The sequence below is a fragment of the Schistocerca piceifrons genome, chromosome 6 (assembly GCF_021461385.2).
Source record: "Schistocerca piceifrons isolate TAMUIC-IGC-003096 chromosome 6, iqSchPice1.1, whole genome shotgun sequence".
NCBI classification, from domain to species: domain Eukaryota; kingdom Metazoa; phylum Arthropoda; class Insecta; order Orthoptera; family Acrididae; genus Schistocerca; species Schistocerca piceifrons.
In genome coordinates this window covers 42,082,988-42,103,917 of record NC_060143.1, presented here as the reverse complement: position 1 = coordinate 42,103,917, position 20,930 = coordinate 42,082,988, and the positions used below count along the sequence as shown (strand labels likewise).

Here is a 20,930-nt window from a genome sequence, read left to right as displayed (position 1 = left end):
TAAAGTTTTACTTTCAATTAAGTGCATGGATACGCACAATCAGGTACTATAAATGCTGTCAGTTCAGTTTTTTTTTTTTTAATGAGGCAAGAAAGTATAAAATGGTTATGCACAATACTGAAATTAACTTTACACCTTTTCCTAAAATTAATCTGACAGTACTTGCATTCATTAACAGATACAGATTCCAAGTTGCAGCTTGTGTCCCTGAGATATGAATACTCAATCTTGCCCTTTGCAGTGTAAATTTAAATCACTTGGAGCAATGTTAAATATTTTAAAATATTTTTTCTGAAGAGCTGTTCCTAGCACATCACCAGTGCTTTTAACTTTACACACATTCTACTTAATTTGATTAATTTATTAGAGGCTGCAGTACATTCTGTACTGTTTTTCACTTTGCATATAACATCCTGTCACTACTGTCAGTCTGAAATATCACCAGTCATGTTTTAAAACTATTACTATTAGTTTTTTGGCAGTTCACCTTCATTAAACTGCATGTTTTACACTTCACGTCCTAAAACTGTCATTTTATATCCACACTGCACAACATTCTTTTATTCCTTTTGTAAATGCTTCAGGTGATCATGTTTATGTAGATTACAGGCACTATAAAGACACTAACTTTCAGGAGTGATTAAAATTAACAGGAATGTAACTGCACGTGTACAACTTGTGTTCTTTCACAATTACACATTCCCCATCACATGCAGGGTGTATGGTCCAAGAGCATCACATCTGAGAGCACACTTTAACAAAGGAGTATTGTCAATTTATTCTAACAGGTTGGAAGCTGTTGCAGTTCTACGGGCAAGTAAATCCTCTTCGCTTGATCTATTTCTGCACGGCAAAGTGGGCAGCGATCACAACGGGCAGCACATTCACTACATGCTATAACATGTGCACAGGGAAAAAATGCGGTATCAATGCCCCTGTCCATGCAGATACGGCAAGACATTGCTTCCAGCAACCGTGCAAACTTCCGCTGTGATGACTGAAATTTGAAACCACACACATAAATAATTACCAGACAGCACTTTGTAAATGGTACAATGTAAACATTTCAAGGACAAACACGTTTAATTTGGTTGCATATTCAAATTTAGAGATATGACACATTAAACAATGATGAAGGGCAACTGAAATTGTATGAAACTTCCCGATGGAGAAGAAAAAAACATTCCACATCCCAATTTGTAGTGGTTACAGAGGTACAGATGGTTACTGAGATGTTTTCATTTTGCATGTTGGTATTCCTGTTGCAAAGGGTTAGTTCTCATTTTTGACTTGCAGTTCAAGTTTCGAAGTTGTACTAGAGTTTATATAATTACATCTGTTCCAACCGTGATTGAGATTTGTTGGCCATTGCTGCTGTATTGTTTAAACATTCCACACATTTACAAATGCTGAGTATGTTGATGTATTTGTTTATGACTTTTGTAACTAAGTTCTAATGGTGGTAGAAAATATATTTGACAATTTCCAAACTACAGAGTACTAAAATGAGGAGCATTTACTCTTTCTTACAAAAACTGCGCAAGATTACTGATGCCATGCCCAGAAGCCGTATCCCCTTTCAACATGCAAATGAACAAGCACATACAGTATTTTTGCACGTGTGTGTGTTCCGCATACAAGAGTAGGGCAGAGATTATGTATGCATGGCCTCTACCATTTACAGTAGATTCACCAATATTGAAAAGGAGAGGAAGGGAAACTATATGAATTTAAATTGCCAACAAATCCCATTATTATTGTTTACTGATAAAGCCATTTTCACATATGATGGTACCATAACCCTTAACTCACATTGGCAGTCCAACAAAACACCCATTTCTTGGTGGAGACATTTTAAAAAATGATGGTCTATTGTACGAAACCACACATTTACAGGGAATCACTTGGTTGGGCTTCTTGTGTTACAACAGGTCTCCATTAGCAGTACTTTCTTGAAAATGATTTTCCAGCAATTCTGGAAGAGGTTCCTTTGGCTACAAAGGTTGGTATGTTCTTTCAGCATGGTGGTCCCTGCACAGTCTAGTTGACACATGTAAACCTAACATTTCACAGAAGACGGACTGGCTGAAATGTTCATATTTCTGGGCCAACAATGTCCCCCAACCTTACCTTACAGATTTTTATGTCTCAGGCGGTTGAAAGCAAAGTTTACAAAGAAAAAGTAAACAAGAGGTGAATTGATTATGAACAGTGCTGGCCTCAAAATAATGCTAACATGGCTCTCTCAGAAGGGCTACACACAATGTGACGAGAATTTGAAAGTGCATTCTAGACTTGGTTGGAATTTTTGAAAATAAACTTTGAACTTAATTAGTTGCCTTTGCTTCGGTATTTGTTTGGGATACATTCTAACAGCTGTGTCTCTCTAAACAAAAATTGAACACACAATATATGCAGTGTTTTATTCAAATTAGTATATTAGTACAGACTAATTCAAATAAAACATTCCATATAACTTACATTCAGTCCTAAAATATTTACCTTTCCTCATGAAACACCATATTATTTATATCACCTCTCCCCTCCCCCACTGCGCCCCACCTGCATGGAAGCAGTAATGCTTCACACTGTCTCCGTATTTAAAAAAGAAAAGAGTGCTCCAGAAATAAAGAATTGAGTGGGATTGTGGGATTTAATTTCATAGAAGGATAGAAAGGTTTGCCAGTGGCTTCTCACTGAAATCAAATCTTTCTATAGTAAAGTCCAGAATGGTATAGCAACAATATTACAAAAAGATAGATCTACTCACCATAGAGGAGATGCTGAGTTGCAGAAAGGCACAAGGAAAAGACTGCTGTATGTTTTAGCTTTTGGCCAAAAGGCCTCCTCCTGAAGTGAGGAAACACCCAAACATTCATATAATGTCTGTGTGGGGTTTCAGAAGACGGTCTTCTGAGGGAAGTCTAAAGTACACAGCAGTTTTCTCGTTGTGCCTGTCTGTGACTCGACATCTCCTCTCTATGCCGAGTACCAATAAATGTTTATACTTTACTGTGTTAGTTTAATTAAATAGCAAATCTAGGAACATACCTTGCATTTTTCATCCACACAGTTGTCACACTGTTCTGGAGTATTGTGTATCTGCTGCTCTGGACTTTCCTCTGGTGGGGGAAAAGTTGAACTTGCAGACTGATACAATGCCCTCCTCGCATTGTCGTAGACTTCCCTGCAGGTACGTCGTATGTCGAACACGTATTTCTTCCCGAGAGAAGTGTCCTCATTAAATATGGACACAATTGTGCCCTGCAATACAGAAAGACGTTTAAAGAGCAGCCGACATTTTTTTCATTCATCTCCGTATCAATCACATTTATTGATTTTAATTGAATAATTTTTGCAAATGCATTTCAATGAGTTTCACCGATTAATCTAACCTACGTAGTTTGTAAAACAAATGGCTGTTACCTTTAAATCCCTTATGAATTGAGCTGTAACTGCACTGCGTACTGTCTCACAACTATAGAAGGCATGCTTTTCGGTGATAGCACGGTACAGACCACTCGCTGCCTGTGATGTTTCCAGTTTCAGATCGAGTGTTGCCTCATTGCTGTCAAGATCCAGGTACAGAAGATGGAAGGAACGTCGCTGTGAGGCAGCACTTTGGATGGCTGTGTATGGTATGCTGTAAGATCGAAACAAAAAAGTTTTATTTTCCAGTAAAAGTACTACTGTACCAATTGTGCCCAACTAAAAAGTATGACAGTTATATGTTGCAGTTGGCAGCTTTTTATTTGTTTGTGTAAAAATTACTGCTGTTGTACAACAACTGAATAATTATCAAGTCAAAGAAAACTGATGAAGGCAATTCAAGAAATAAATCTTCGTAACAACAATGTCGGTAGTTTTGGCAACTTTCAGAATTGAACTGGTCTTCTAAACTAGATTTTGAGAGTGAGAAGAAGTATGGCCATACTTCCAATGTTATGGTTTCTAAAATCTTAATGTATGCACCCCAGTGTAATAGTATACGTGGATGAGCAAATTTTGCAGCTACAACTTCACTGGTATCTTACACAATATTTCTGAACAAAGTATTTTTAGTGTGGCCTTTTACCTTTGTTTTGTTGAATCTGGATGATATACACTGAGCCCATGTGGACCAACTCCAAGACTGCATCTTCCACCATTGCTCGTTTTTGTTTGAAACACCTCCTCGCCAAAATCTTCAAGATAAGACACCTCCTTGAGAAGCCAGTACTCTGCTGCTGACTGCTTATTGCCCTATGGAATATTTAATGCCCAACTGAAGTTCACGAAGTGCAAGAAGCTACTGACAAAGCTCTTATTAGCAACCTCAGTGCAAATTAGTTTAGAGTGCTCTAATTACCTTAAGTTCACGATGCTGTGCAGCAATCATCTGAATAAAGTCTTGGGGCCTCGAGGTATTGACACCACCTAGCTGGCAGTATTGGGCGTAAACACTTTGGGGACACGACTGAGGATCATAATCACCAGATTCTGCCTGTGCCATCCAAGCTGCCAATTTAGCAGCTACTAATGAATCTGGAACCTTCAGGCGGCCCTCCAAAAGATCCAACCGGGAATGAAGATAAAACTGATGCCTGAAATAAATCGTGCAGTACATTAGGCAATTTTCACTCACAGGATGTAGTATATACAAATGAATGCACAAGTCACAGCAAGCACAAATGCTAAACTCCAGACCTCACCTGGTTGTGTCTTGCAGCAAAAGATGTGGAGGCACCCAAAATTTTACTCTGAGAGCAAAACGGTATGGAGGAACGCCTCCCACTTGTCTCTCAATAGGATTACGAAGATTTAACCACAGTTCTTCCCCTTTAGAGCAGTGGTACTTCAGTCCAAAATAATCAGCCTCGTTACCAATGCCAAGGTACTGGCACACCTGGAGACAAATAATAAATTTTAATCATATTACATAGTAATTGATTAAAAAGTGATCATTGCAGTAATTACTTTCAAGAATCAATACTGATACATTGTCACTGGAAAATTGTACGAAATTTGATTGATACAGCAAGTGATCAAAATTAAGTGGGCAATAGGTGCTTTACAAAGAACACTATGTTGACAGTTCCATTTTATACACTATATCCATGTCTACCCTAGACGTCTTTGGCAGTTGCTGCAAAGTGTAAGGACCTTTAAAGTACACCTATCAGTCATGTAATAAAAACCTAACAGTAATCTCATTTGAAGATTGGAGGCCCAGACTTATGCGACACCATAAGCTTCAAAGGCTGAATGAACAGATTCGGTCATATAAGCGAATTTCTGTTCATTAGATGTGAATGTCTCTCTACAGTTCAAATATGGTGCCCTATGATTACCGCTTCCTTAACTTTGTAATCTGGTGGAGAGGGGAGGAGGATAGAAAACACATGAGAGAGAGAGAGAGAGAGAGAGAGAGAGAGAGAGAGCACACTGTAGCTAACAAAATTGTCTCCCGACGAAAGTTCTTACTTTGTTTCCAGATTTGCATTAGATAAACGTACTAAAAGGAGAATTTATTTTTTTATTTATTTTTTGCATTAATCGTATCGTTGGAATCTTATAATATCGCAAATATTACCTATTAAGGATTTGCGGGAGATGCAAACGAAAATACGCGTCTGTTGACGAGTACATTGCGGAAAACTTTTTTGCGTGATCAGATAGTGTCGAGCCAGTCACAACCGACGACGATCACCACCATAGCGAGTATTAATCTGATTCTTTGGATACGCTATTCACGAAACTGCAATGCAACACGTATATGGATTACGTGCGGCAAGGTGCTAATAGCATCGGTAAGGTCACAATCAGTGTGTACCTTACAATGCGCATAATTTTAACTCTTAGTATTTAAGAGTGAGCGCACTGATGACTGGATTATAGAAACTCGTTTATACAAATAAAAAAAATGCTACTTTAAACTAGTTGCAGTTCACGCACATTTACTAGACGGTACTGAAATGCTAGGAACAATTATCAGGTATATTTCAGCGCGTGGTAACAAAGACTATCATTTGTGTTTATTGGCCGGCCAGACTGGCCGTGCGGTTCTAGGCGCTACGGTCGCAGGTTCGAATCCTACCTCGGGCATGGATGTCCTTAGGATAGTTAGGTTTAATTAGTTCCAAGTTCTAGGCGACTGATGACCACAGAAGTTAAGTCGCGTAATGCTCAGAGCCATTTGTGTTTATTGCCGTCAGTTTAGCTTACTTGGAAGTAACCGGTGCTGCCTTCCTGTTAGTGACAATCTAAAGTGGGCCATTTTAGCAGTAAATTTCACGGAGACAGAAGGTTATGTATGATAGCCGATAGCCGTGACTACGTAAGGATGGGGCCTGGGTTGACGCTCCCTGTCTAATAAAATTCATTTCAAAAATGCAAATGATCCACTGTTATTAATGCTTAAAGACAAAGCTTGTCGAGGCAGAGCGACGGTCAGGTACTGACACTTTTACAACACAATTCTGTTCGGGTAAGTTGTTCCCTGTAACAAACTATCGTTGCACTGAAGATACTTCGCGCTTGGATACCTAGCGCTGCTTTAAAGACCGCTGTAATAACACCAATATCACATACAGAATGCCACCCTTATGAGCAAACAAAATTAGAGCACCGAAACTTACATCAGACTTTAATGATATTTAGTCTTTTCCTCGCTTTCAGTTTACGTTTAGTCTCTGTACTAAATTTTTAGCGATCCAGTCTGAACATGACAGAGGAGATACCGATTCATTTAGGTATAAGACAACTTAAAATCTTGATGGGGGATAAATCCTTAATATTTGCACACAACAAACTGAGGACATGATGTCTCCTGTCAATCTGCATTACTATCAACGATGAACGCATGCATATTCTCAGACTACCCGGCCAGATAGCGGAAACAATTTCGGGGGAGGCAAACTGAAACAGCAGAGACTGAGCGGATGAGACGAGGCGCGAGGAGGGCGTGGGCTATTTCTGTGCGGTGTGTATAGCGCCGGGGCACGAAGTGGCACACCTCGTCACAGCCGGGCCGCGTGCTGAGCACGTGCACAGCGCCTGCTGCCTGCCCCCAAGGACGGGCTGCGGGCGCGCCTCCAGCTGCGCCTGCCGCTACCTGTAAACACCGGACAAAGTTCAGCCGGCCCCACCTGCCAGTGGACTTTGGCCGCGCCTTGGACTTTGGACTCTGACGCTACGCTTCCTTCACAGTGAAAGAGCACAAAAAAGCGCGCGCGCGAAATCGCGTCTGCGAGACAGCCGCGAATCCGTGCTGCTTCGTAACGCACTGTTCCACGAAATCCAATCTTCTACCACACTGGGAATGTTTTAGCTACATTTTACTGCAGTCCAACAGTGGAATTACACAAGAAAGGAGAAAAGCGCTATAATGTTGACAGATTTTTTTTTTATCTTTCACTGGAAATTCACAACCTTGAATTTGTAAAAATTCAATTTCCATGCCGCTTTTACGACGCGTAAGGTAATCATGACAAATTATGCAGCTCTCCTCAGCGTCTTCTTTGCATCTTTCATTAATGCTAATTGATAAAGAGCAACGATTTTAATGTATTTGCGGCTGTTCAACCATAATTCATACTTTCATACTAATAATATAAATGCGAAAGTAACTAAATCGCTTAACCTGTTTTGATAAAATTTGGTATCAATATACCTTGAATGCTGAAGAAGAACATAGGCTACTTTAGAACGTGTGTAGTACAACATATTTATTGATTTGAAGAATAAAACGCGAAATATGGAACAACAATCTTTCAAAAGGCTATTTAACCTCTGACTTTTGAACTTAATTCACATATTTGCGACTATGCTTTTATTGTTTCACGTGTTCCATGTAATATAATTCAACGCAATAAATGCAGTACTTATCCAATCCTCAACGTGTTTAATCCATACTTCTAACACCAGTCACAAGCCCGTCGGATTTTAGCCGTCTTGTCACGCGTCTCATAGCTTCCGAGACACTTTAAGACACTACGACGTCCTTTCAAAGCTGTACGACAAACTAGAGAGACGACGTGCTTTTACATGTAGAACGTGGAAAGCTTTTAGTGAGGCTGCATTTGATGATATACAAGCGCAGCCGCTGTGAACAGGCAGAAGCTTGAGGACAGCTGCGTTATTGCATGTAGAAATGTTACAAACTTCGCACTACACCAAACTACATATTTATTTTCATTCTTCGTCAGTTTAAGGCTATTTAATAATTTTTGGAAGTCACCACGCAACAAAACTACTTATGAGTGTCAGCAGCTCGTGGTCTTTATGTTAGCGTTGCTGACTATCACGCGGTCCCGGTTCGATTCCCAACCAGGTCTGATTTCCTCAGCTCCATAATGGATGTGTGTGGTATCCTTATCAACATTTTATCATACCGACGCACATGTCCCTGGATTGGCGTCAAAAAGATTTGCACCAAGAGGTCGAATATCCCGAGCACGGAATCCTGGCAATAAAGCTATACGCACATTTCATTTCATTTCATTCCATTCCATTCCACTGATAAGCGAGCAGCCCTGACTGCAACAGCTAGTGGGTACACAAGTCGGTGAGCGCTGCTTTCTACGTTTTCTTTGCACCAGTGGTGATGAGAACTTTTGTCCGATAGATGATCTGCTCGTAGTAAACAAGTTACAAGAGCGTATATCAGCATTCATTAATTTTGTGCTCTTGTTCTCTAACTGCATGCACACAGACAAAAATTCTACCAGTCACCATGACAGTGGTTCGAAAACTGAATGCCTACTTCAATGTTTACATCTCAAAACGTGCTATTTCTCTTTCTCTTTTGAGTCTCCCGCGAAACATTCACCTGTTCAAACGTTACAGACAGTAAGCACATGCGTCTGCACGAAACAGGTGCTTTCGAGGCAGGAGGCATTCTTCTCACGAATTTATGAGGAGCTATGGATCGAGGGAAGGCCAGACACTCTTACATTCCGTCCCCGAGCTGCAAAACAACGCTCCTTATCTTGTGTATTTCTTCGGCGCTTCCACGAAAAACAAGGTCTTGGGAACAATAAACCCAAGCAAGACCTGTTGAGTTTTCCGATAATAGCCAAGTTCCCCAGCTCCAGACAAATATTTACGTGGACTAAATGGTAGATATCTTATCTGCTACACACGTTACTGCAAAAAATGTAGCGTACTGGGTCATTTCTTAAACGTCATGGGATGCTTGAAAGGGATTAAGTTTCAGTCCAACATGCAAATGAAAGACTTCTGAAGGTTATACAACTACATACATATATTTGACCCTCACGATAACTTTATTAAATATGTAATGAACCTGCCGATTGGTTTGGAAACTGCAAACCTCTACTTGGCCTGGTTCTATTGGAGGACCTACAGTTTAACATGTATTGCGAACCTTGATGCAGCTTCGTTTCCTCCCCACAGTAACACACTATGGCCATAGGTGTAAAAAAGTGATAACTGACAAATCTGGGTGGATCTGGAGATCGAATCCCCGAACGTTGCGACCTGTAGTCTAACATATACCAACTGAGCCACCGAGTCACATATGGGCTAAACAGACGACAGGTCAAAGAGTCGAGGGGTATGGAAAGGTAGCATTGGTTGAGAGGGGAGTGAGGAAGGGTTGTAGCCTATCCCTGTGTTACTCAATCTTTATGCAAATCAAGCAGTAAAGAAAACCAAAGAAAAATTTGGAGCAGGAATTAAAGTTGAGGGAGGAGACATAAAAGCTTTGTTTGCCAGTGGCATTGCAGTTCTGTCAGAGGCAGCAAAGTACTTGGATGAGCATTTGAACGGAATGGACAGTGTCTTGAAAGGAATACATAAGATGAGTATCAACAAAAGCAAAACAAGGATAATGCAATGCTTTCGGATTGGGCTGGGCTGGGGGGAGGGGGGGATCACATTAGAAAACGAGACACTAAAAGTAGATGAGTTTCGCTATTTGGGCAGCTAAATAACAGTGGATAAGCAAAGTAGAGACGACATAAAATGTGGACTGGCAATCTCAAGAAAAGCGTTTCTGAAGAAGAGAAATCAGTTAACAATGAATAACAGATTTCAGTGTTAGGAAGTCTTTTCAGAAGTCATTCGTCTTGAGTGCAGCCACGTACGGAATTTAAAGATGGACGATGAAGGCAGGAAAGGAATAGAAGCTTTTGGCATGTGGTACTACAGATGAATACTGAAGATTAGATGGCGTGAATAATGAGGTGGTACTCAATGGAAATGGGGAGAAAAGAAATTTGTGGCACAACTTTACTAAAAGAAGGGATCGGTTGATAGGACACATTCTGAGACATCAAAGGATTACCAATTTAATATTAGATAGATAGATAGATAGATGGATAGTGTCCTTTTACCGTAGTTTCTGCCATTGGAAAATAGTTTCAGAGTTATAAATTCCAAAGCCGCACAATGTACCCCATCTTATGAACCATATTGTAATATGCTCTTGCGTCTATGTTCTTCAAAAACTCTGAAAATGGATCACAGTTAAAATACAAAATCTTACACTATTCACGGGCACGCGTGCTGCCGTTTGCTTTCTAACCTACAGGTTACAGTCCCACGGAATTGCGACTCTGCAGAGTACACGGCAGTTTTCCCCTGACCCTCGCTACAGCAGCGGCGACAACTTATTGTTTCGTATGTGATTAGCATGGACGACCATTTGTTTCCCACACGTTGCAAGCAGTGTCATCGGTCACGTGTACGATGTAGGCTCTGTATCGAAGGAAAGGGCGCTTAAGACCAAGTCCCGTGCATTGAGATCATTTACAAGCATTTACTTCGGACTCAAAATGGTAATATTAACATCTAACATCTGGATGTTTAGCGTAAGCGAACCCGAAAAAAATAGCCCGAGATAAAGCAAACATTCAAAAATTTCACCTTGACACACCAAAATTTCTCCTTGTTACTGACTTTTCAAGTGATTAACTCCGTTATTTAAGACAATGAGACTGAGAAGAGCCCTGAAGCCTCTCGCGGAAACAATAACAATGAAGTTGCGTAAACTTCCTATACTTTGACAAAAGACACCTCATGGTCTATTTATTATGCAGGGCACCTCAGTGAGGTGGCAGGTCGTACATGCTGAGAAAAATCAGACGGCAAAGACTTGCAGGGTTGGCAGATAGTGGAAAAGGAACCATGTACTACCAGACTGTGTGAACGGAAGTGAGTAATTATGTCTTATTAATGTCAACACCTGCCGAAGATACAACAAATTGAGAATCAGCATCGGAAGACAGTTATGCAACCCTGGACAGTCCCTGCAATAAAGCACACCATGGACACTGCTTAGAAAATATCTAAGGCAAAATAGCCATGGAAAATACCTTTTTTGGTTAACCCTTGAAAGTGGAGCAAAAGGACAGATTTTGGCAGCACAGTAAGAAGGCATCAGGAAAGGACTGAGCATACAGCAGAAGACGTGAAGCACAGACTTTGTAGTCACAAGACTGTGGCGTACGTGGTACAATGGAACTTAGGATATACCAGAAATATCACTTACTATTCGCAAAGACCTGACTGAGTAACAAGTTATAAAAATAGGTACAAAATCAGTAAACCAAACCACTGTGGGCGTATGTATTCCAAACTAACACTAACACAAACTGCCAGACATGACACTTGTGGCTCGTTAACAGGCGACAGCAGGTAGCTTACTAAGCACAAAGAACTGAAAATATGATTTCTGCGCTTCTGGCATAAAAATGATCCCAATGGTTCTTGGCACACTGTGCGTAGTGCCGAAAGACCTCAGTGGGAATTTTCACACCACTGGTATCGGTAAATACCAACTGCATGCCGCTCCGCCCTAGGCGTTTGAGAAGTGTCAGACTGCCGATAAACAATAAAATCCATTATAGTGATTTTGTTTGCCGTTTCATCATCGATAGCAGATGATGTTTAGCAATGCGCTAAGTCTCAAGGGTTAACTTAATTGACAACAATGTTTTATCGTACAGCGGAAAAATTCTTCTTCGCGTTCACTTCGTATAAACATTAACAAATAGGCACATGAGATACCTGCGAACCGTTTTTGTTACTTTAGTCTGGTGACATGCTACAATTATGTTTCGGAGAAGCGCATGCCCCTTAACGCTGCTCTTTCTCTTTCCCTCGCCAAGCCTGATTTTAGAAGGTGTAGGATCCGATCAAACCTGGCATCGGCCGTGAAAATATGGAAGCACCAGAGGCTACCCGCAACTATTTAATAAGGTACGAGGATTACAGTACGCAGAAAACATTCCGAGACCCTAAATTTTCGCTGTTTATTGTGTATAAAAATAGCTTTAGTTGGGACCGGCTCTACAGATTTTGGCGCCATTAATTTACTGCCTCGTCGAACAGTCTAACCTTCTCAAGCAAAAAAATTATTTTAATTATTACTGTAATACGTAAGAGGTAATTTTTTTGTACAAGAGGAGGAGTAGTGGCAGTGCAAATTAACAAAATATAATTACGAATGGAAGGAAAAGAAATGTGGATATTGCTGCTTATATTCCAGTTATAATGCTTTTTAACAGACAGAAGACCCAGCTTTACCTAAGTTCTCGGATTTCCATAGCAACCTCCCTAACTTTTAACGCCGCCCCCCCCCCCCCCCCCACAGACTAGTTTGATGCAGCTCTCCACGCTAGTCTATCCATTTAATTCTGATTACTGCAGTCGAGTATTTGTATACTTTAACAGTTTTTCCTCCATAATGTGTTCTGTCACTGATCTCCTCTCTTAGTCACGTTGCGCCATAATTCATTTTTCCTCTCCGATTCAATATCTGTCCATTAGCTATCACATCTACCCGTCTATTCTTCAGAATTCGTCTGTAGCACCCACATCTGAAAAATCTCTATTCTCTTGCCTCTACTGTTTATCTTCAAATTCGACTTTAGTATAAGGCCACACTGGAGACGTACTTTCAACACTGTGAGCCTTCGTCTTAGACCACCTGTCTTTCACGCAATAATACAGCAGGTACTAACGGCTTTGATAACTTTACGACTGGAGTGCAAGATACGGGCCAAAATGTCGTCCCTGACGGAACGCAACGGTTCCTGGGTGCCACGTGCAGAAGGCGGGCGCGCTATAAACAAGTTCCCCTCGGCAGCATTCCCCGCCATTTGTTTTGAATAGCCTACGCAGTTTTTTTAACGTCGCACAGCAAGTAGCGCCATCGACAATGTGACCTCGACGCAACAAATACAGGAATTTGCCGCCCTTCCGTCCCCAAATATGTTCATTATGATTTTCTTTGTATGAAGTTGAAATTTAGCTCCATTTATTGTTTACGGGGCAATCGAGAAAAATCACCTTACGCTTATCCAATAACAGTATACGTTTCGCACTTAACCGGATCTGGAGCGGCCGCTTCGAACCAAATTTTTGGCTACAACAGTGTGATATTAGACCTGGTGGAATTTTCAACTTTTTCAGTTCTGGTCCACTAGGAATTTCAATTCTTTCTCATCTGCTCTTTCCCCCTGATATTCATCTTTTCATCGTGTCTCTTGTTCTCTTGTTTCTTCACACAATTTTACACTTATTCTCTTATTGCTTCTGCCTTTAATTCTTTCCAAATTTAACACCTTTCTCTTTCGACTGCTGCTTCTAGTTTTAGGTTGTGTATTCGTAAATCATTTTTAACATTACGGCATCAGCTTCTGGTTAATTTCTTTTCACATAGATATGGTCTGTCAGCTTATTCGTTCATCCCGTACAAGTTGTTTCTCACTTGTTTATTTTGATCCTCAGTTGATATCATTTGTAGTTAAAAGCGACTGGCTATAACAGCGAATCCAAATGATATATTTAGAAAATCGCTTAGTATGATTTATCTTATAAAATAACGAATTTATAACATTTTCGGGAAATATACCGTATGGCGATTCGAAATTGAGAAAACAAATGACAGCACCACTAAAGGACTTGGGCGTGTCATACTCAACGCGCTCTACAATTTTACAGGACAGAAAGAAAATACAGTTTCTTTTCAAAGACAATTGTTTAAAAAACAAGCGGACAAGGTCATCTGACCACAAAGATATATAAGAATTTTTATTTACATGTTTTAAGTAGCAGAGATCAAATAATGTGCCAATCAATGGGTCTATTCTTCAAGCGAAAGCCAGTAAGTTTGCGCGTCTGTTGGGTAATCCGAAGTTCAATTGTTGTTCGTCTTATGATAGATACGATTCCGAGCTTGCTTTGATATGATTGCCGGGAACATTGTGGCGAAGCTGTCTGTGTACCTGATGGCATAACAGACGAGTGACTAAGAAGAGGCCCGTTTATTAGTGTGAAGGTTACAAGTCAGAAGATACATTCAATGCAGATGAAACTGGCTTGTTTCACAACATGACCCCAGATACGACTTGGAAATTTAAAGGTGAACAGTGTTCGGGTGGGAAAATGTCCACAACAATCACAGTTATGGTTGCTGCAAATGTGATAGGATCTTGTGTAAAAAAGCTTTTCGTGATTGGAAAATTGAGAAAACCTAGAAGTTTTAAAAACACTCCCTTCCTATAGTTTTATGGAAACACAGCAAAATAATGGATGACATCTGACATTTTTGAAACTGGTTGCGTAACTGGAACTTTCAGCCGAAAACAAAGAAACGAAAAATTGTTCACCTGATCGATAACTATAGCGCTCGTCCTGTAGTCGACAATCTGCAGTGCATAAACGTACTTGTACAATAATAGCGAACAAAGTTATGTCAGTCATGACTATTATATTGTACGGGACTTCCAGTAAGTCTTAAACATGTTCAACTTCCTCATTATTTACGACGATGTTCGACATTACTGAATGATTTACGTTATTGATACTTGTTTCTTCGCTTAATGAAGGTTTCTACATTTTACTGGCATGTTACTGGTGTATGTACAGCACAAACAAGAGAACAACCTCTTTCGTCCCTCTTCACAAATACTGATACTTTAGGTATACTGTATTTCTGCCACTTTTTGAAGATTTAACTCTGTTGCAGTCTAAATTTTACAGATACGAAATTTTTATTGAAAAACTGCAAAAACTTTGTTTTTGCAACTATCGGCTGTAAAGACCGAAAACCGTCGGTCCCTTGGACACCGTTATAAACGGTTTCGATTATAATTCATCACTGCTTGTTAATGACTAGGCATTTGTGCGTCTGCGTTAGCCTTTTTAATATAAAGCGCAGTTTACGGATAACTGAAGTGGATACGAAAGTGAGCGCAAGAGATATTAGAACATTCTACAAGTATTATCGACAGCATCTGAAACGGCAAAGAAATGTTCAGAAAGGGCTTTCATAATAAGAACAGTCGTGAATTAAAGTGCGTGCTTGTGAACACAGCCGCCGTACGGCGCACGCAACGTGCTGAAAAGCCCAGCAACTTTCTGCACAAACAAGTTCTCCATGCAAGGCGCATACGCCGACGCTTCACTACTGGCTAATTTGTTTACTCTGCGACACTCCTCGACTGCTACCAACTGTACTGTCGAGTCCCAAGGGCAGAGAAACAAAATTAACTGCTTCCATATACTAACTGTTTAGATAAAACATGGTATAACAAAGAGAATCCTCTGCAGTAGTTGGCCGTGAGAATGTCAAGTAGATTTATGAACTCTTTCAAGGCAATCACCGTGTAGCATAAAATTTTCTAAGCTGTAGCATCGCATGAAAATAAGATTCATTAAAACGTGTCAGTACTACGACCCATAGTTGTATAAATTATGTAAGGCCAAAGACAAATCTGTGAGAAAACTGTAAAACTTTCTAGAAACAACATAGGCCTAAAGCGATTTAATAGATTAAAATAATCCAAGCCCAAATTAATATTTCACTTTATCTCCTCCAGTGCCGTTATGTTATACTTTCCTCGTATATTTTTATGCTATTATCACCAAACAACAAGATGTTAACAAAGCAAATTTAACTTTGCTCACTTTACGTAGGAAACACGGATAGAATATGTCCTACCAAGGTTCCCAGTTCGGTTTCGTAGATTGGTGGTAGTGGTGGTGGTGGTGGTGGTGGTGGTGGTAGTGGTAGTGGTAGTAGTATTAGTATTAGTAGTAGGACGAGGAGTAGGAAATGTTACCGCCGATTCAGAGCACATTTTCACAGAATTTTCATCCATGCTCGTCAAGGAATTTGTCACGATTGGTATCTACGGCAATAATTAACTTACCGTTTTCAAAACTCATTACGGGAAATTTGATAAAACAGTGAAACGTGTTGCGGTATGCTAAATATCTGATTCCTACCCGTACCTCGTAGGGTGACGAAAGTAATCAAATGCACCCCCCTCTGGCGATTACTAGCGAATGTGGTTGGCTGTACGCCTAGATTACTTCAGCTACGCTATCACTACAAGCTTCATATGCGCCGCCTTAAATAACCTGGGATACTTTCGTGGTTACTTAAGAATACTATTATCTACAGACAAAGACTTCGTCCACACTACAGGAAATATAAAATCCATGTGACGTACTACAATATAGTTTGATATAGTTGCTAACGCAGGACGGATATTCCGTTCGACTTACCGTTCATGAATTCACGTGCTAAACACTGCCTAAGGTTGTAAACTTTAGTCCCATGTACACAATTACCTGTTTCCGCCCTGAAAGGTGGAGAGGGCAGGGCAATATATTTTAATGAGAAGTGGATAATTTTAAACTTCCAGAAGTGGGCAGATTCAGAGTCTCCAAAAAAACATTGCAAAAGGTGACAAAAGCCAACACAATAGTTAATTGAACTTTTACAAGAGCTGTGATGTTCAAATTTACGAGTAGTCATCGCGGCTCAGGTTTACCACTTTCATTTAAGACGAACCCTGGGATGGTTACTTAGATGGTGCCATCCTTTTATTTCTTTCCACAGCTTTGTCAAACAGATAGCGCTCCGGCTCTAGGGTTGGAACATGTAACTCCCACCTTCCTTTCTTAAAACCTACTTGAGTTATCAACAACAGGTAATTCAAACTCCATATGTTTTGATCGAGTAGTCACGGCCTAGTGGTAATTAGTAAAAGGTGTTAAACAATGACAGTAGCTATCACTTGACAATGCATCGTTTGCGGCATTATGCATTTGAAAACCGGACCGCTTTTCCGTCCTCCCGGGAAGGCAGTGTACAACATGATACCACTAAAAATTATCCATGCTCCAAATGTCACAAGTAAAAAATTATACTACCTAACTGCCCTTCCGATGTAGCTCCTCAATTAATGGCAATGTTTCACATTCTATGCGTGATTGCTCCTTTTATTAAGATATCAATAATACTCCATGTGTGGCAATAGCGCTGAGATGTTATGTTAGCAGTTGTTCTTCCGATAACCCCTGCAAAAAGATAAGTGCCCTGATGAATGAAGTGTAAACTTCCATGACAAAATTCGGTTGATTACCAATCGCTCTCAGTGAAATGGTCCAAATCGTAAACCTGCCAAAGGCAGCGACATACTGCATATCTGGCGCGATACACGTCCTTACTCTACTCACTTGACAGAAAATTTGCTGGCTATGTCAAGTATGTAACAGACCCGATAACTCGTTAGGCGTGCCGCTATCTTTGCAGTAAGAATTGTGTCACTGCCAAGTAAGGCAGAAATACAACATGGATACCCAAAGTCCATACCTGCTATTTGTTGGTACGGCATGCAAGTGGCACACAATTTACATTTCACTCCAATACCTCAATGTGGACTATAATTAATCGGAGGCACGTCTTAACCATGAACTACGATATTATCCATAGGCGTTAATTTTAATATACCAACCTTACTAACTCTAATCAGACCATGAGGATATTTCAAGTAACTGATAAAATTTAATTCAATATTAAAATAAGTAAAATCACTATCTTCAGTTACAATTACTACCTTCAAAATAATGCTGACAGCTTTAATATGTTTGGACAATAAGAGACACTTTTGGCACTGAATGTATCCCAGTCCCAATCAATTTCCGCCTTTCCCCGCAATTTTTCTAAATACAGCTGAAGTTATTGCAATGACAAAGTTTCCACGGGCGACCTCTCAAGATAGTTCTCTGGAGCTCCTCAGTTTTGTGTTCTGAAATTTAAAGAACACGTGCTGAAGAAACAATTCCTCCAACCGTCACGCTACTTTTGAAGTACCTCGTCTAAAAAGTATACTAGTATAGTACGGAATTATTTGTAGTGGCCTATGTCTGCAAAACCCCGAACACCCCCACCCCCCACTCCGTTAGTCTCTTATTAAAGGATGTTCAATGACAATTTTGGCGGTGGCAACAGCGCTTCGCTTTCACTAATGAATTTCACTTTGCGCGTGAGGCAACTAGTTATTTCTTCTCGTGCCATTGCCACTTGCGTGATACACAAGAAGTGTCGTCAATGTAAAGGCTCAGGCACTTCTGATAGTTGAAAAAGTGGTTTCTCTGAAGAGGGCAGGACGCCTATAGATCAGACAATGCCTGACTCCCCCCCAAGGCGCCCCTGCTTTGGTTACTGAATAATAAATCAGACTATAGCTTCGTGTGACAAATGGGGCTGCTTTAACTCTCAGGCTCAATCTGTCGGCGATCAGCTGCAATCTTTTTTTCCTCCTCTTTCATACAAACAGCATCCTTATGCCACCAAACTAGTTTTTGTGCCTATCAAGAGAGATCCGCTCGTAAATCCAAAATGATAAATTCCATTCTCTGGTGGTTCGCTGGGAGTCTGGCGACAATCAGTCTATCGATTTTCATGCACACGAGGAGAAATCCATATTGCATTATTTCAATTAGACCTGTTAGTTTGTACACCGGCCATTTAATTATTTAGATGGACCAGTTCTTATGATTGAAGAAGGATCATGCTTGCTTGGTTGTCGTTCGTGCGTTGGCCATGACATAGGAGAACCAGAAAGTAAAAAACCAAAAATATTCAGTGCATCGTTAACAAACAACTTTGCATGCTAAGATATGTTCACTCGCCTACTGTTCTAATAGAACTGAACCAATACAGATTTAAAATTTAACCACAAAAAACTTATGAATACTCCACTATTAAAGCGTAATAAGAAGCGGCACACTGACAGCAGCTAAGCTTACACGAGTTTACCAGGAAACAAAATCCTGCGCACAGATAAGAGGGGCGCAACAAAAATAACCGCCATAACTGACAGTGAGTCTTGTTTGCGCGACAAGTCCTTTGTTTGGTGGGTTTTCTCACGATGACAAACGCCAGCGCCTTTTTTATTTGCAAATGGAAACAGCGTTAGTCACGAGCGCCTTGCAGCGGCCTACTGCCGAACTGCTGCCGCGGACAGACTTCTTCCTCCTCGCTTTCGCCACGACCTCACGACAACAGAGATTGCGTTTCGCGAAATGGCAAAGTCGGTCATGGAGACTCAGGGCAGTCGCGAACTTAAAACTGTAACGTGTGATATCAGTTAGCACCATTTCACACGGCCACGATGCACTGAACAAAACAAGTGTGGGAGCCTTGATGGGCTTAGTCGTTATCAGATGGTGGGTTAAGTAATATTTACTGTTCAACGGAGCGAAAGTTTAAGATTTCTATCCCGTTAAGAATACAGCTCCAAGTCGACGGTGGGACTTTTGGTAGTTATACTTTCGTATACACGTAACTCCTGCCCAAAGTTAACTTTGTAACTGACGCCGAGAGCGTAAAACTATTGTCCTGTGCACGCTTTGCACAAATGCAAATTAAGACATCAAGGATGCTAAAACTGTTTTTATGCCCACTGCTGGTCAAATTTTTTTATGCAGATAACTCAGTTACATCATGTATTACATTATTGGCCAGTTTCGGCTTGTGGCCATTTTTTAAATTCCAATTAGGAAATGTGAGTCTTCATATTTAACTGTTTTGTTCTACAGAAACGTGTTCTCATTACACACGTTAAACATTTGCTTATTTGAATGGGGACAGTTCTCTGTTTCCGTGGGTTACTAAATACAACGACCTCATTTAATCGACGCAGTTACATTTGAAAATGGTTATGTAATAAACATCAGCGTAAACGATTTCAGACAGTTTACGGTGGACATACAAAAATTTACAAATTAAGCGGGGCTTTGGATCCACATACGTTAAGATCGTAAGCACCACACGGGGGTTGGGCTTTTGGCTTGTTTCGACTGGCCGACTGCTGTTGACAAAGCAGATCGAGGAGCGATCTATGATCATGGGACATGTGATCAGCATGTCCTCTATTCCTCCAGCCGTTGCTGCCAGTAGAGGAATCCTGACGATGTCGCTGCTGTCCTATTCAAGCAGCTAAAAAAGACAAGGTCTGAGTGGACCTAAAAATTTGAGATGGTACCAGGAACCGAACCAAATTTCTTCCGCCGCGAAGGCAGTGTATCATTCAGCTACCGAGACGGTTACACATGAAGAAACTAAAAATATTAAGCCGTCTATGGTTATGTTAAGATATTTGCTGTTTGACATGCGAATTCTTGTGTTCATGTGTGACTGGCATTGGTGTTTGTGTCTTTTTTATTTAAGAAATCGTATTATCATCACTAAGAGGTTCAAAAAATGGCTCTGAGCACTATGGGACTCAACTGCTGTGGTCATAAGTCCCCTAGAACTTAGAACTACTTAAACCTAACTAACCTAAGGACATCACACACATCCATGCCCGAGGCAGGATTCGAACCTGCGACGTAGCGGTCGTGCGGTTCCAGACTGTAGCGCCTTTAACCGCTCGGCCACTCCGGCCGGCCATCACTAGGAGGGCCCACAAATTGTTTTCCTTTGGTCCAACATTAGAAACGTCCCTACCACTGCTTTCTTTTTGTTTGTTTTGGCTTAGGGCGCAAAAACAACTACAGCCGCTTTCGTTACAGCAGTAGTAAGAGCAATATAACAGTAAAAGGACAGTATGAATTTTCGTCCGATTCGCAAAGTGCACGATGAAGATCCATACGTGATACTCAGCGGTAGCACTGTACTCAGC

At 40.6% G+C, this 20,930-nt stretch overlaps 1 protein-coding gene across 1 annotated transcript in view; it reads right to left on the bottom strand.

Moving 5' to 3' along the window:
- Positions 1–20,930, bottom strand: part of LOC124802512 (E3 ubiquitin-protein ligase MYLIP) — a 34,561-nt gene continuing 13,631 nt past the window's right edge. The window contains exons 2-7 of the mRNA XM_047263346.1: positions 4,692–4,885; positions 4,349–4,583; positions 4,076–4,242; positions 3,427–3,643; positions 3,052–3,264; positions 1–997 (exon numbers count right to left, since the gene is read on the bottom strand). Of these exons, the coding sequence (XP_047119302.1) occupies positions 782–997; positions 3,052–3,264; positions 3,427–3,643; positions 4,076–4,242; positions 4,349–4,583; positions 4,692–4,885 (1,242 nt within the window). The 3' untranslated portion in view covers positions 1–781. The remainder of the gene's footprint in view (positions 998–3,051; positions 3,265–3,426; positions 3,644–4,075; positions 4,243–4,348; positions 4,584–4,691; positions 4,886–20,930) is intronic.